This window comes from Mustela erminea, chromosome 3 (genome assembly GCF_009829155.1).
Source record: "Mustela erminea isolate mMusErm1 chromosome 3, mMusErm1.Pri, whole genome shotgun sequence".
NCBI lineage: Eukaryota > Metazoa > Chordata > Mammalia > Carnivora > Mustelidae > Mustela > Mustela erminea.
In genome coordinates, this window is record NC_045616.1 from 124,005,503 (window position 1) to 124,022,273 (window position 16,771).

The 16,771-nt window shown below is 41.7% G+C and overlaps 1 protein-coding gene across 4 annotated transcripts in view; it reads left to right on the plus strand.

Annotated features, from left to right (window-relative positions):
- The window catches only part of HTR4 (5-hydroxytryptamine receptor 4), a 176,566-nt gene that overhangs the window by 17,237 nt on the left and 142,558 nt on the right, over positions 1 to 16,771 (plus strand). For all 4 annotated transcript variants that reach the window (XM_032337386.1, XM_032337388.1, XM_032337385.1 and 1 more), the window contains exon 2: positions 416 to 488. In XM_032337386.1, the coding sequence (XP_032193277.1) occupies positions 463 to 488 (26 nt within the window). In that variant the 5' untranslated portion in view covers positions 416 to 462. The remainder of the gene's footprint in view (positions 1 to 415; positions 489 to 16,771) is intronic.

Consider the following 16,771-nt stretch of genomic DNA (forward strand, 5'->3'; position numbering starts at 1 on the left):
AACTGCAGTACTCAGCTCTGTCATACTTAAGTATGCCAGTAGATTTTTGCTGTAGTATGATTTACTAAATACTTTCTGATAGTCTACAAAATAAGTCTTTTTTTTTTTTTTTTGAAGATTTTATTTATTTGAGAAACAGAGCACGAGCCGGGGATGGGGTGGAGTGGTAGATGGCAGAGGGAGAGGGAAAGGGAGAAGCAGGCTCCCCACTGAGCAGGGAACCCAACACAGGCTCAATCCCAGAACCCTGGGATCATGATTTGAGCTGAGGGCACCCCCAGGGACCCCAAAACAAGAGTCTTACTAAATAGGAAGCCATGACTAGCTGGCACATTTTTTCTTTAGTAGGGACTTGTATTTTCCTAAATTAATTCATTGTCTAACCTTTTTTTTTTTTTTTTCCCCTCACATACAGGACCCTGTGGGCACTGAGATCCAACTCACACATGCCTATTTCCTGTAATGGATGAATTTGATGCTAATGTGAGGTATATCATATTTCCATATATACTGTAAATATGCTGCTGTAAATTATGGCCATTTGAACTCTGAAGCCTCTGAAAAATGTATTGTGGTAGCGTTACAAATCAGCAGATGCAGATTTTCTACAGTGTTTCATATGTAATCATGAGTGCCATGTTGTTTGATTATTAGAGGTTTTTTTTTTTTCATTTCTGCTTAAGTCATAAATATAATATGGCTGGAAATATTTCCAGATGTTTTTTACTAAAAGTCTGCATTATGAGAGGCGGTGTAATATAAAAATAGATATTCATCTCTCTAATAGGAAGAAAGAAGATGTGTTTAAATGGGGGTAAAAATAGCTGAAGAGTGTCTCTCTGTACATCGAAACCTCAGGTATACATTCAGATATCTTTTTATAACAGATTCTGGTCTGCCCACTTCTTATTTCAACCAGGCTATTCGATTATGTGGCTTGATGACTGCATGGTATGCTTACATAGATGGTTTAGGTTGGTTTTCCTGCAGCCCTTGGAGATCAGATCATAGGGCAGCTCCTAAGGAAGATTTTCCCTGAAGGTTTGCTGCATTTTATTTGGCACAATCAAATAGGGTGAAGAAAATAGTCTTCAACAAGGCTTGAATGTTATGAATTGGCATTTGGGGCTGAGCATTAGTCGTCTGTTTCAATAGCTGGAAAACATTCTGGAAAAAAAAAATATGTTCCTGGTGCAATCATGGGAGTGGTGCTTCTTTCACCTGAGAACTAGAGGAAAACACATTTCAGGTATAGATCAAGGGCACAGCGCTTCTGTGTTTGACGCAGTACAATGCCGTGATGAAAGAGAGCTGTCAAATGTCTTGACAGAGAGTCTAGTGTAATGCGATTCGATCTGCAGAGACATACTGTCACCCCAAACCTGGGAATTCCTTAAGGGCAGAAGGTGTCGCATGCCTAATTCCCAGCACACGGTGGGTATTTGATAAAGAACTGCTGATCACCCAGTCTTTGTTGATATATTACAGATATTTCCAGTGGGTTGGATATACATATATTGGTGTGGATACGTATACCCAACCCCAATTGGGTTGGAAATACATATATTTCCAGGTGGATTCTAGTGTACCTAGCTATGCACAGAGGCCCTGTACGTTTAGCCATAGAACATTTTGTACTTAAAATAGAAGCATCCTAGACTTTGTTACTCACCCAATGCTCTGACTTGGTGCAAAGTCTAAGAACTTTGACATCGATTTCGAGGCCGGTGCCATGTGTTTAATTTTCCTCCGAAAGTTTGTGAGCTTCTTTGTGCAGGGAAAGCAGAGTGGAATTTGGAGAATCTCAATTTTTTTTGTTGTTGTTGATTTCTGTTAAAAGGCCAAAGGGGGCCATGTTAATGATGAGAAGTTATGCCATTGTTTTAAGTTTCAAACACTGTGTCGTCAAACTGCATCAGCTGTTAAAGTGAACTTCTTTTTGGATAATTCAGATTTTATGATCCCTAACTTTCCCAGATTTTCAACAGTTACTTATAGTAGCATTGAATTGTAACAGCAGAATACAGTTCAATTAAATGAACGTTAGCCACTCTCCTGGGTGTTACGGAACAATATTGCGGGGTACAAGATGATATCGCTCCCCAGAATCTTCTCTCCGGACCATCCTCTCTGTCAGATTTCCAACCTGATCCCATCAACATATGTTCATTCTCGTTCACTCCCCCTCTCTACCCACACTATTAGTAACATGCAAATGTACACACTGTCCACTCATATCCTACCACTCACTACCCAGTCCAGCCTCTGGGTGTTCATAATAAACGTGATATTTTAGGCTTACATTTACCAAACTGTGACACATAGCTCACTCATAATACATAATGATTTTAGGTGGTATATGAATCTTTTATTATTTCTACATAAATATTGATTTTTGAAGTAACCATATCATGATGCATAATACTAGTTTGGCACTTATAGTGGAGAAATACAGTTTTCTTTTAAACTACATTCATTTAAAATGTAAAAATAAGTTTATTTAAAAAAAGGAAAGTAGGGGCACCTGGGTGGCTCAGACGTTGGACATCTGTCTTCAGCTTAGGTCATGGTACCAGGGTCCCAGGATCAAGCCTCGCATTGGGCTCCCTGTTCAGTGGGAAGCCTGCTTCTCCCTCTCCCACACTCCCTGCTTGTGTTTCCTCTATCTCTGTGTCTCTTTCTTTCTAATAAATAAATAAGGTCTTTAAAAAGAAAGAAAAAGGAAAGTAAGTTTGTATAAGGAAAAATATTATGTAATTTAAAAATACACATTAGTAACAGGATGTGAAAAAATTTATAAGTTTGCTGTGTCAGTGGGTAGGTTCTAGAAACCAAGGTTCTAGGAAGAATTAGATAGAATAAATTTTATTACTTCAAGAGCAGGAACCAGAAATTCTTTTTTTTTTTTTTTTTTTTTTTTTTTCCGGTAAGGAAACACTTTCAGTCTGTGAAGTTCCCACATAAAACGAGAGCCAAAGGGTTAGGGCTCTGGCACAGGAGAGGATTTTTTTGGCTTGCTCTGAAGATGGGAAAATGAGTGAACAGAGGAGGGAGAAGGTTCGAGAAGAAAAGAGATGATGGGGCACTGCTTGGAAAAGCATGCACCATCCAGTGGCAGGTTGCCTGAGAGGGACTCTGAGAGAAGTTAGGTTGGAAATCTTTATTTGTTTGTTTGAAGTGTGTATGGTGTGTGTGCTGACCTCTCCCAGGTTCCCGTTCCTTAGAAAAATTTTCTAGCTTGACTAGGAATGGACAGTCGATGTTGACTGCATCTGAGCTATGAACTTAATACACGTAAAGTTTTTTTAAGCAATTTTTTCAAGCAGTCCTCGGAGGCCCTTGCCATTATGATGCCCGCTTTACAGGGTGTGGGAACGAAGTCCCAAAGAGCTGAAGTGACCAGCTCAAGACCACGGAACCATGGCGCCTCCACTAGGCGACACATATTTTATGTCTCTGTGTGTGCGTGTTTGAGTGTGTCTTAGTAACAGGGCTGACAATCATGTCCAGGTGTGTTTGGGAGGGAGAACTCATGTATGAGGACAAACACTCAAAACACACAAGGTAACAGAAGAGTGTGCATGCCTGGGAAAACTTCAGAAACCAGAGTAAAAGTTTTAAAAGCCCTGTGGGCTGTAGAATTAAGAGACTCTGGCCAATTTTCCCCAGATATCAAGGGACAGAGAAGTCCTAGTTGACATTTAGGGCTAAATAAAATGTCTAAAGTTTAAGTATTTTCTCAGGCCATTCTGGCCCCTTCATTTTTTGTTTCTTTGGTTCCATTCAGTTGAGTTTGCTAATTAAGCTTGATCCTTGCCACTGGGTATCTATCAGTGTCCTTGGCTGCAGCATCAGAAACTAACCTGCTAACATGTTCAGAGGTAATCTTGGGGAAACCCCAATGTACAGGGTCAAATATTTAAGGCAAAGATGCTGTGTAGAACCAGTCTTGGAAGTAAACAAGAACTTTGGGTGTTCTCATAGAGCTAAGGAATTGGGAAAATGGCCAAGCACAGGAAGAAGTGGTCAGTTCATTTCTGCATCACAGATAACATGCAATCATTCCCTTTTTCTTTTTTTACTTTTTTTGAAGTTTAAAAATTTTACTTATTTATTTAAATTCAGTTTAGCAAGGTATAGTAGTATATCATTAGTTGTTGATATAATGTTCAGTGATTCATTAGTTGAGTGTATCACCCACTGCTGATCACATCACATGCCCTCTTTAATGCCCATCACCCAGTTATCTCATCCCCCCAACCCACGTCCCTTTCTGCAACCCTTAGTTTTTCAGGAGTCAAGAGTCTCATATGCTTTGTCTCCCTTTCTGATTTCTTCCTATTCAATTCCCCCACCATGCCCATCCCTATGGTCCTCTGCACTATTATGTTCCACAGATGAATGAAACCATATGATAATTGTGTTTCTCTGATTGACTTATCTCACTTAGCATAATACCCTCCATTTCCATCCATGTCCTTTTTCCATAGGCTACTCAAGAGGAAGAGTCCTGGGAGATGACATTTGATTGGCCGAGCTAAGACATGTGGTCCTTGCTGTCCAGGTTTTATAGGAGGAGGCAGGTACCACTCAGGAAGATGACATGCAGTGGGGAAGAGTTAAGTTCTCCAAAGAAATGGGTGCTTTTTAGGAAGAGGGACTGGAGACTGGGTAGCCAAAATATGACAAACATCTAATCTCATTTGTTTTGTAGCAGTTGGATTTAACTACAGTATTTAAATAACATCGCTCTGTGTATAAATAGAAATAAGTGAGGGTTCTTTCATTTGTTTTATGTACATTAATTAAGCACCTAAAACATGCAGTTCATGGTTGGTGTCAAGTTGAAGAGGACAGTCCATGTAGGATGGATTGACTCACGATGAAAGATCGGCAGTGAATCAGACCTTGGATAGAGACAAGTGCCTGACAGTCCTCTCCGTTGGTAAATAGTGTCTCACCAACTTACCAGTCAGCAAGCAGCTCTTTCCAGACAATCTGACACTTACCTGTATTGTTTTTTCTTTGTTAGTTTGTTTTTTTGTTTGTTTGGTTTTTTTTTTTTTTGCTCAGTTTGCTTCTTATTGGGGCCCTGGAGGAGACAGCTTGTGCTGTTCTTGAAGGGTTGAAGAACAGAGACTGGAAACAGTGGCTTTGGTGATTTTGCAGCAAATACTCTTTGTAGGACACCATCGGCCTACACTTGGCAGTGAACCTGCTGGGGCCTTACCACAGGGCTATCCCTAAGCTAATGATAACTACTTAATGACACCCTGAAATAGTTACTGACTTTAGAGATAGCCCATGCTTTGTGCTTTGTTTTAACTACCAGTTTCTTTCTCCCCCCTTTTTTCTTACTATGTTCGGTTAGCCACTGTATAGTACATTATTAGTTTTCTATGTAGTGTTCAATGATTCATTACTTGCAAAAACTACCTGGTACTCGTCACAACATGTGCCCTCCTTAATATCCATTACCTGGCTACACTCTCCCCCTCATACCCCAACCCCCAACCACCTAAAACCCTTAGTTTGTTTCCCAGAGTCCAGGGTCTCTCATGGTTCATCTCCCTAACTACCAGATTCTTCCCTCTGACGTGTTTTCCTGGGCTCGGGTATGATCCGTAAAACAATCCAGCCCCCCCACCCCTTGTGCCCGCTTCCTGCTATTTATTACAGTTAAAAAGTTTCTAAGAATTTTTACCTATCAAGTTCTAGTTTCAGAAAGTACAGGGTTCAGACAGGAGATAAGTTGACATAAAGTCCAAATACATACGAAGTTGCTCTTTGACTGTTTCTTAAGATAAAGACCCCAGACTTCCAGTAGTGAAAAAATTTACTTGATACCTCAATTCTTTTTAGCTCTGGCCTCCTCCTACCCTTGACTGACCTCCTTGCCCCATGGGCTATCTACATTTGCCTGCTGTTTGAGGATTCTGTCCTCCACAGAATAATGGTTGTGCTTTCTCATTCATGTTTCTCATTACCAGCCAAGAAGGCATCTTGCAAGAATGATGAATCCTATAAATGGTAGCATTTTCCTCCTTTTGCTAGGGTTTCTAGGAAACTCAGAGCCAAGTTTAAAATTAACCACTGGCAAGTGACAGAAATGCTCCAGGCACTTACGATGGCTGTAGCGTGCCTTTATTTTCCTTTCTGCAGCTCTTTTTGTCACTTCATCTTGTTCCTTTGCTTCCTGAACAGTATCTTACATTGTATATTCTTGTTAGTCACTTTAGGGAGGGAAGGAAAGAAGGAAGATAGAAAGGGAGAAAGGAATCCGAAAAGAAACCAGTTTTCCATGTGGGAGGGAGAATCTTTCTTTCCTCTCTTTTTGGTAGGGCTTGACACCTCATGCTGGGGAGCCACTAGACATTTCTGAACAGAAGACCAAAATGGCAGGCTTTTGTATGAAACCCAGAAAAATCTGAATAAATACTAAAAACTGAATATTTTTTCTTTTTTTTTTCCTTCAGTATTATGATTTATTATTTTTTTAATTTTTTAAAATTTATTTTCAGCATAACAGTATTCATTGCTTTTGCACCACACCCAGTGCTCCATGCAATCCGTGCCCTCTATAATACCCATCACCTGGTACCCCGACCTCCCACCCCCCGCCCCTTCAAAACCCTCAGTTTGTTTTTCAGAGTCCATAGTCTCTCATGGTTCACCTCCCCTTCCCATTTCCCCCAACTCCCTTCTCCTCTCTATCTCCCCATGTCCTCCATGCTATTTGTTATGCTCCACAAATAAGTGAAACCATATGCTAATTGACTCTTTCTAAAGCTGAATATTTTAACATAAAATACATACTCTTCATATACATGTAGTCACCTGCTATAAACACGTGACATTAATTAAAAACCATAACAAAGGTGAGTGGCTTTTTTTTTTTTTAAGATTTTATTTATTTATTTTACAGACAGATCACAAGTAGGCAGAGAGGCAGGGAGAGAGAGAGAGAGAGAGAGAGAGAGAGAGAGAGAGGAGGAAGCAGCCTCCCTTGCTGAGAAGAGAGCCCAATGCAGGGCTCAATCCCAGGACCCTGAGATCATGACCTGAGCTGAAGGCAGAGGCTTTAACCCACTGAGCCACCCAGGCGGCCATGAGTGGCATCTTTGAATTAATTACCCAATTGCTCTGATTCATGGCACAAGGTTGCAGTTCCTTTCTTCAAGTGAAGAAATGAAATTAGTTGGAAATCAACATGATTACAAGAATTCATTGAAGTGATTCGATTTTAGCAAAGAGAAAGAGCAATTTTTAAAATAAGGGTCTTGATTTTTGGTTTGATTATGAACACTAGTGACAATACATGTGTTTCACCGAAGTCTGAGGTGAAGTGGGAATTTCTAACGCTAAATATTCTAAAGCTTTAAGATACCTCATAGAGCTTGTAACACTTGTCTGCCCTAAAGACTTACCAGTATGTAATTGATTTGGAACCAGAGTTAATTCATGTTTGTATCCTGGCAATTGAAGCTGTGAATATGTGAAACTTTAAGGCAGTGAAATGTTTTGCAGGAAATCTCTCATCAGGCTTTGAAATTGTGGCATGCATTAGCATATAAGGAGAAAGTGAGTGGGTAACCATTTGAAAGGGGTTATTTTTATGTTGCTTTAGAAATGTAAATGGGAATAATACTCAACTTTATTGCTTGACTGATAAAACGGTGATAATTCCGTTAGTCTTTTGATTAGATCAGGACCACAGCAAATATTAACTGGAACTTGCCCTGTGGTGGATATCCCTGTGTGTGCCTCCTGGGGTCATAGGGGACCTCAAGCCAGAGACCGTGGCAAGGATGGAGAGAGGACTAAAGCACAGGGCTCTTGCAGCCTGAGAGCGTGCTTCCCGCAGAGCTAAGCCCGCAGTCCTCTCCTGTGCATGTCACACTCCCCTGCTTCCAAATTACAGGCGCCAGGATGATTTCTGCAAGCAGCACCACAGGATGCCGGGAGAGTGGTGTTTTGGGAAAGGGGATGATGTGGGTTCAAGTCTTGGCTTCCCCATTTACTAGCTGTATGACCTTGAACAGATTATTTAATCTCTCTGAGCCTTTTGTTTGGACATCTGAAAATGTTTTTTTGTTTTTTCTGGTGAGAATCGGAAGTAAACTGGACCTGATGTAGTATCTTAATGTAGTATCTCATACATGGTCCACATCTAGCAATTGCTAAATGTCTTCAGTCCTCCACAGTAATCATGAGATGTGGGATTTTGATTAGCAGTAGAACGGCTAAACCCTTACTGCAGTCGAGATAGATGTTTCTTGATGGCTTAAATTCAGTATCGATTTAAATGGCTGACCATTAGATTTTTTCATCATTTGTCCCTCATTGGGCCCATTCTCCAGTGAGAAAACTGTGCTTTCTAAAGGTGATGGGAGACCCTCAGTGTCAAGGCTGTTCTATCGCCTAATGCCACAGATGTGGTATTAGGGATGTGACCCTGCTCTTTTATACTTTGTCCAGCACTGTTGTCTCTTCACTCTCATGAATTTAGGCACATTCCTGTGTGGGAATTGGAGGATCTAGGATCTAGGATTGTATCTCTTTGACTCTTACTCTTGTGCTCTCGTCTTATAGTCAGCTTTCTTTTATATGCAATTAATCCTTTGATTGCTGATTTCTGTTTAGAGGAAAACACCTCTGCCTTCTTCTTTCTGCTTCTGTCAATGTGCAGTCCAGAAAATGGAAGCTATTGTATCTATTTCAAGCAAAGGGAGGTGTAATGCAGGCAATTGGTCCCAAAGCTCCTGAAAGAGTAGGAGGTGGGGGCTGTCCACTCTATGAGCCCTACTCATCCTTCTTCAGGAAGCCACAGATATTCAGGAAGTGCTGTACTGTTACATTTGTTGCTCTGGGAACCACTGGCTATTGCTCTCACTGCTTGAAACACCTCTGGATCCTGGATAGAAATGGCCCTTTTTCCCTCTTGCGATCCACTTGCCCATTCTGAACCTTCCATTTGGAAAGGGGAGAGGAAGTATGGAAAATGTTGTTTTCAGGCTTTTACCTTCTGACTAAGATGAGTGCCTGAAAGTTGACAATAACAGGTACAGCTTCTTCTCTATAACGTTGGTTCCTTGGGGAACTTTGAGCTTGGGGACCTGATGCACCGGGCTTCACATCTGTGACCTCACATGTGATGGCATGAAAATAAACATGGGGAGTTCGGTGTTTCTGAGTCTCCATCTCCTTGACTGCAGGAAGCTGTCTTTTCCCCAGTTCACCTTGTCCACGTGTTTGGGGTACTTGTCATTAATTTTGAAAGTGAGTGCTGTATGTGGCCTTGAACTTGTTCTTCTTCCCAAGCTGAGCTCTGGCAGCCTCCAGCTGTAGTATTCCACTGGGGCACTCATCTGACTCCTCTCCTGCTGAATGACCTAGCCCCCGGGACTCAACATCATTACACATGTAAAGGGAGAGGAATGTGCTTTCTGTGTGTTTCTTGATCAGAGTGGGCTCCCTATGAGAACTGCTTGAGGCAGAAGTGTTTCAGAAAGCAGCAGTGCAGCATGTCCACATCTCAGGACGAATCTTCCAGAGGCACACAGAAGGGCTGTTTCCTAATGAACATCCGTACCAACTGTTTCACATTCTTAAAACTGCCACTCATCTGCGTCCTTCTCTCTGGCCTGGTCAACCCTGCCGTATCTGGTTCCTTCTCTTAGGACATCTTGGCATCCCTCACTGCAGCTTGGTTCTTTTGGGGTCGTCTCAGCTACCCCCCCTCTTTCTTTAAATCTCAAATTTCAAGAAGATTTTTCTAGAGAGTTTCTCAGAACCTGTGTAAATCAGTAGATGATATACGCAGGGATTGAGGTATTGCCTTTAAAAAAAAAAAAAGATTTATTTATTTGAGGGAGAGTGCATGAGTGTGCACAAGTGAAGGGAGGGGCAGAGGGAGAGAATCCCAAGCAGATTCTGAGCTGAGTGCAAGCCCCATGCAGGGCTCGATCCCATGACCCATGAGATCATGATCTGAGCTGAAACCAAGAGTTGGACGCTTAGCCAACTGAGCCACCCAGGCGCCCTGAGGTATTGCTTAATTTTACCAAAATATTTATAAGATCTAGTTGATGCATGGCTTCTGTCCAATCAGAATATCCTCAGTGCTTATAATTAATAGGATTGGAGCCCGGTCTGCAGTGGAAGGTCACCTGGATCCCGTCTTTGCGAGGTGGAACTTTTTGTCCGTCTTATTGAGAATTAGCTGTTAGGAGATTCAAGAAGCAGATGACTGACCCTGAGAATTATTTGCAGTTTCTTCCAAAAGCTCCTTTCCATTATCTGGATCCTTGCCTGGAGCTTGTAGCTCTAGAATCCTCACGAAAGCACAGTACACAAAAGAAAAACAAAGGGTTTAAGAGAGGTTAAGTGGTTTTTCCTAAGCCCACACAGCTAACAAGTTATCAACCAGGGACTAAAACCCAAGTTGTACAAAATCATTGTTTTTTTCAAATTATTTTCTAGCTGTCCAAAGACAACAAACTCTTATCTAAAGGGTATATAATTTAGATTAAAATTTGGCTTCGCTAAACACGTCTAAATCTGAAGGATGGGTTTAGACAATACTGGGCAAATAGTACAATTTGCTGTTACTTGCTGTCATGGTCATTTGACAAGAATGGTTTGCTATGGTTTGGATGCTTATACATGACCTATGTGATCGCATTTAATCCCGAGACCACTGTAAGTTCCTTATTGTAATGGACCAAATGTTTGTGTCCCCCCAAAATTCATATGGTGAGATCCTAACCCCCAATGTGATGGTGCTCAGAGGTGGGACCTTTGGAAGGTAATTAGGTCATGAGGATGGAGACCTTGTGAATGGGATTAGTGCCCTTATAAATGAGGCCCTAGAGAGCGCTCTACTCTCCAGCATGAGAGGATACGGTGAGAAGATGGACAGCTGCACACTAGGAAGTGGGTTCTAACCAGACACCTCATCTCCTGGCCCCTTGATCTTGAACCTCCCAAATTCTAGAACTATGTGAGATGAATGTCAGTTGTTCAAGTCACCCAGTCCATGGTAATTTGTTACAGCAGCCCAAACTAAGATACTTACCGGTAGTGTCCCTGTTATGACATGTGAGGTCACTAAGTCAGAGACAGCTTGTTATTTTGTCTAAAGTCACATTTCTAGGAAGAGGTAAAGCCAGCATTTTCACCCAGGTTTGCCTGATGTCGGAGATCTTCACAGTTTACTCCTACAAAGATCTCTGAGTCATAGTGGGTCTGTTATCAGACATTTTTAGACTTGTATTCTCAAGTTGAAGACCAGGCAGATACATTTGTTTGGCTTGTCCAGGTTTTAAATAATTGACTGACATGCCTTTCCAGAGGGTAGGTACTCCCCCACTTACTAAAGTAACATTGATTCCTATCGTCCAAAAAGAGGCCATTTTGAACTGTTAAGTGACCTTCCCGAGCCAGAGTCTAGCTGGCCAGAGATTTCCATCTGCCTTCTGGGCCCCTGAAGTCTTTTTATTTTATCATTTTAATTTCAAAAACTATGACAAGAACTATCTCCAATTTTAGAGACTATGTTATGACACTTAGGACCTGCTGTTTTCTCTCTGGAAATTTGTTTTATTACCATTTAGCAAGTAAGGTTGTGTTGAATTTAAGAACTTTTTCAATTAAGAAACTGGAACAGGTTTCTAAATAAATACCCGTTACGTGATTAACATTTTATCAGTCAGGTAATAATGTTCAGGCAATGTTCTTATTTGCATTTCTAAAGAACTGTAAGAATAATCTTTTTTTTTAACCCCCCTTCTTCTCTGCCCACTCACTTGCTCCTTAACTTATAATGGCTTTATTAATTTCAGTGCTTGCAAAAGGTTTTATACAAAGTACTCATCTTGGAATGTTCAATACTATCATACCTTTATGCATTTTGGATATAGACACATATTTGAAATAAGGTCTCACTATCACACTATAACTGACATTTTTAGCCTCACCTTATCTCAAATGTCACCATTGTTCATTATTTATAATTATTGCAGTCTAAACCCTCAAAAGTTGAATTCCAGAGAGAGTATATATGTAGATATATAAAACTAGAAAGTCACTTTTTTGATAAAAAAAAAGAGGACTTCTCAGCATCTGAAAAGTAGCTGGTGAGTTTAAGTGAAGAAAGCTAGCTACGGAAGGTCCAGGAATGGAATCAGCCTGCAGAGAAGAGGGAAAGGTCATGACAAGTATTTGGGGAGGATGCTTCTGGCTGAGTACAGCCTGAGTTCCAGTGGACAACAGGAGTTAGGGTCTCAGGGACTCAGGAAACTCTTATGCTTCTTCAGGGGATGGGGAGAAGGACTAGACCGAAGATTGAGGGAACTGGTGTAGGGAAAGAGGATACGGATTCAAGAGGAAGTTAGGAAGCAGAATTCATGGTAGAAAGCAATCACATCACATGAGAAGGAAGAGGAGGATGTTTTGAAGGTGACCGTGAAGAAGGAGTAGGGTACATGAGGAAATAAGCTTGGTCTGGAGCTGGTGGAGGTGGCGAAAACTGTGAGACATTCTAGTGATAGCTATCTAATAGAAAGTTGGCTGAATTTGCGTGGAGCTCAGTGGGGAAATGTTTTGGGAAGGATTCTGCTCAAATTGCTGTGGAGTGAATAGAATAGAATAGAATTGAATAGAAATTAACCCCCCACACACCAGGCTCCAATGATCTAGATAAGAGAAAGATGACAGTAGCTCCCGACATTAATATGAGTAAGATTGCCCGCATCTGAAGCTTCCTCCTTCTTTTTTTTTTTTAAATTTTTTTATTAACATATAATGTATTATTAGCCCCAGGGGTACAGGTCTGTGAATCAACCAGATTTACAGACTTCACAACACTCACCATAGCACCTACCCTCCCCAATGTCCATAACCCAACCACCCTCTCCCGTCCCCTCTCCTCCTGGCAACTCTCAGTTTGTTTTGTGAGATTAAGAGTCTCTTATGGTTTGTCTCCCTCCCGATCCCATCTTGTTTCATTTTATTCTTTTCCTACTCCCTAAATCCCCCATGTTGCCTCTCAACTTCCTCATATCAGGGAGATCATATGATAATTGTCTTTCTCTGATCAACTTATTTCACTCTGAAGCTTCCTCCTTCTTGAGACTTTAGGGATCATCTCATTCTAACTCGCAAGAATCAAGGAAGTTTTGAGTATGCAAGTTAGAACTATGCCCCTTCCGATCTCCTACACTCCCAAAGCTTATGGGAGCAAGCCATCTGTTGTGTCTCTTTAAGTAATGTGAAATCCTGAATTATTTCCTTTCTGATTTCTTTTCTACTTAATGTAATCGTGAGAGTCGGGTTCTGTCTTTTTCATAGTAAATAAATTCTTAATGACTCACGAGTATCATGATGTAAGAAATGCACATTATTTGGGAGTGTATTGATTTAGTGTGAATTTTAAATAAGCTATGATAATGAAAGGTTTCCATCAATTTAATACTTTAGTGGAGGATAAGATAAATTCCCTAAAAGTCAATGGTTTGGTTGCTTGTCCTGGGATTGAGCTGAATTTTATCATTGCACCACTGACGAAGTTTTGAAAAGCAAACTCAGTCACCCCCAATGATCCTGAGAATCAGGAAAATGTTGACTTACTTCTGTCTGTAACTTCAAGCATATCATTATTTATGGTTGTGTTATTGATGAGCTAGCGTCGTCTGGTTTGACACCCCTAATGGGCGAGGAAAAGGGCCAGCCAGCCGGTCTCTGTGTTGAGAGATTTTATAGCCTTCTCCGATCAGTTCTCTGGGCAATCAGCCTGAGCTCAGGGTTATGACTTCCTTTACTAGCGAAAGAGGAATTGACTTTCTTGTAATCCAGGAAGCACATTTGTGGGAACAGAATCAGAAAAGAGAGTCCCATCCACTTGAGAAAAAAATTTTGCTTTTAATAACCTCACGCTAATTGTTTGCAGGAACACTGAAGCTGCTTATTAAGAGCAGGGAATTTGAAAGGTATTTAAAATATCTCATCGAGTCCAAAAGAGCCTAAGCAGTTAGTCATATTTTTTTTTTAAATCTGTAATTCATATTTGATTAACTGTGACATGCTTCTATCCAATTATGTTGACCCGATGAGATTTTACTCTGTGGAAAAAAAAAAAATAACTAGCAACCTTTTTATACCAGCTTAATTTTAGCACTGTTTTATTTAGAATTACGTAACCTTGACTCTGCAAGCCTCTCCTACCCTTGCTGTCACTGCTGTGATCAGACTTCACCATGTCTTTTCTGAGTGATTGGCAGCATCGCCAAACTCCTCTCTTGGCTGTGGCTGTCCAGCCTCCAATTCGTTTAGCTACCGGATGACTGGCCATCGTTCCGTGGCTTAAGCCCAATCATGCCCATCCCTGTCTTTTCTCAACTTGCTACTTACACTTTCCATCCAAACTCTGTTATCTCCTACTGACCCCCGCACCCCCCAGCTTTCCCTTCCTACCCTCTACCCTCCCAGAGGTCTGTGTACAAATTGCTGTTATCAGTTATTTGTAAATATCAGAGCTTTTGGGAATTATTTGTTTTATGGGTTTACCTCCTCAGCTGGATGCTGAGAGTCCATTATTTAGCATATCATAGTGTTGGAGAGATTTAACTAAAGTTGGGAAAGCCTTTATATTTCAATTGTAACTCTATAGGCAAGATCTCATCCTTGCTGAAGAAGGCCTGTCTTGGGCAGGTTTGTGCTCAATAGATATTTACAGCAGCTGCCTCTACTTCCCACCTCTCACTCACACACTTGGGATTTCACCTGTTACTGTGGATTCTGGGGCTATGGGATTTGGAGAGGAGATGAGAGGATGGAAGGAAGCCCAGTTCTGCATTTGAAGATGGAAGGCCTCTCTTATGGGGCTGTTGCCGATGTTATGGCATGGGACCTTTAGCGACAGGGTCGATGCTCTCTTTATTTTACATTCTGGACCTGGGGTGGACCCCTTGGCAGTGCTGTCACTCTCACCACCAGTCCTGCTATTTCTAGCTTAACAGATATTGAACACTAGTGTCGGGGTTGTGCTAAATCTTTTAGAAGTATTTTCTCAATCACTCCATAGAACAGCTCTATGAAAGCATTACTCATTTTACAGGTAGTAACAATGAGACACATAAAGATGAATTTGCCCAAATTCACATGGCTCACACCTAGTAGAGCCAAGGATCCAGGATCCAAACCTAGGAGGTCTGCATCCTGAGCTCCGGCCCCTGACTGCTGTCCTGTAGCCACCTCTGCTACGGACACTGGTATATTACAGCGGGTCGCGTGTCCGCCATCACTCATCTTCTGCTATTTCTCCTCTTCCACCAACTGTTAACTCTATTATTTCTACCATCTCTGCTAGTATCTACCTCCATCTAGTATACTGCCATCTCCATCTAGTATGAGACTTTCCTCATTTATTCCAAGAAGTATGCTGAGGGCTTTGTAAACAGTGCCTTGTGTCACTGGGGTGACACTAGATAGCCCATTCTGAGAAAGAGAGCCCGTGTCATCCCAGAGAGGGGGCCCCGTGTGCTCTGTGATTGGGGCTCCTCAGAGAGGAGCACATCTGTGGGAACAGAATCAGAAAAGAGAGTCCCGTCCACCTCAGAAAAAAATTTTACTTTTCATAACCTCACGTTAATTGTTTGCAGGAACACTGAAAAGGAACACTTTTTGGACTCGATGAGATATTTTAAATACCTTTCAAATTCCCTCAAATTCCACCTCCCTTTCAGTGGACTTTCTCTCTCTCTTCGACAGTCTCATACTCTGGGAATTCTCCCTCATCTCCAATCAGAAAGCCATTAGCTGCATTACCTTTGTCCTCCTTTCCCATCCTCAGAGATGACCGAGATCAGCTGGTGACCTCAAATGTTAGCACAGGAATGGTCCTTAAGAGGCCATAGGAGAGTTGAAGCCTCTTCTGTGTACCAGCCTTCCCACTGTGGTGTCCTAGAAAGTCACCACCAGCTTCTGCTTGAAAATTCTAGTCTTTTATTTTGTTTTTTTAAAGATTTTATATATTTATTTGACAGAGAGTGAGAGACAGAGGAGAGAGAGGGCAAGCACAACCAGGGGAGCAGCAGGCAGAGGGTGAAGCAGGCTCCCTGCTGATGTGGGACTCGATCCCAAGACCCTAGGATCACGACTGAACCGAAGGCAGAAGCTTAATGACTGGGCCACCTAGGCGTCCCTCTAGTCTTTTTAAGTACGTCCAGGTAATTGCTTGAATTCAGTCCAGATGATTAGGTATTCACTGAAGAGAAGCAGTCACATGAGATTGTTAAATTAGGCAAAATTTGAATAGTTAGATTTGGCAAAAGGTTTTATTTTATAGACTGTTGAGTTCTTCCTCTGCCCCTTCACTTTCTTTCTGTTGTGCAGTTGTTCAACCTCCGAGTTCTTCTTTTGTCTGGTTGTTGTCCTTGTCACCTTGCATGGAGTAGGCAATGTGTGCACCTGCCCCTGACTCTGCTGGGCAGTACCGCTTTCCTTCAGATGGCTTCCAATGGCCAGTTCTCTCCGAGCTAACTAGAAGTCCCTGGGCAGCAAGGAGCTCATTCTCTCTCAGTCCCTGGATGTTTTCCAAGCAAATGGCTCTGGTTTAAGAATGATGGATGCCTTTTCTGTTCTGTCACTTTTTCATATTCTTCACTACCTTTTCCCCTCTCTCTCTTCCTCTCCTCCATTGTGTTACTGGCATGTCCTCTTGCATTCCCGGACCCCATGTCCCCTGGTTCTCTTTCTCCCTTGCCTTTCCACT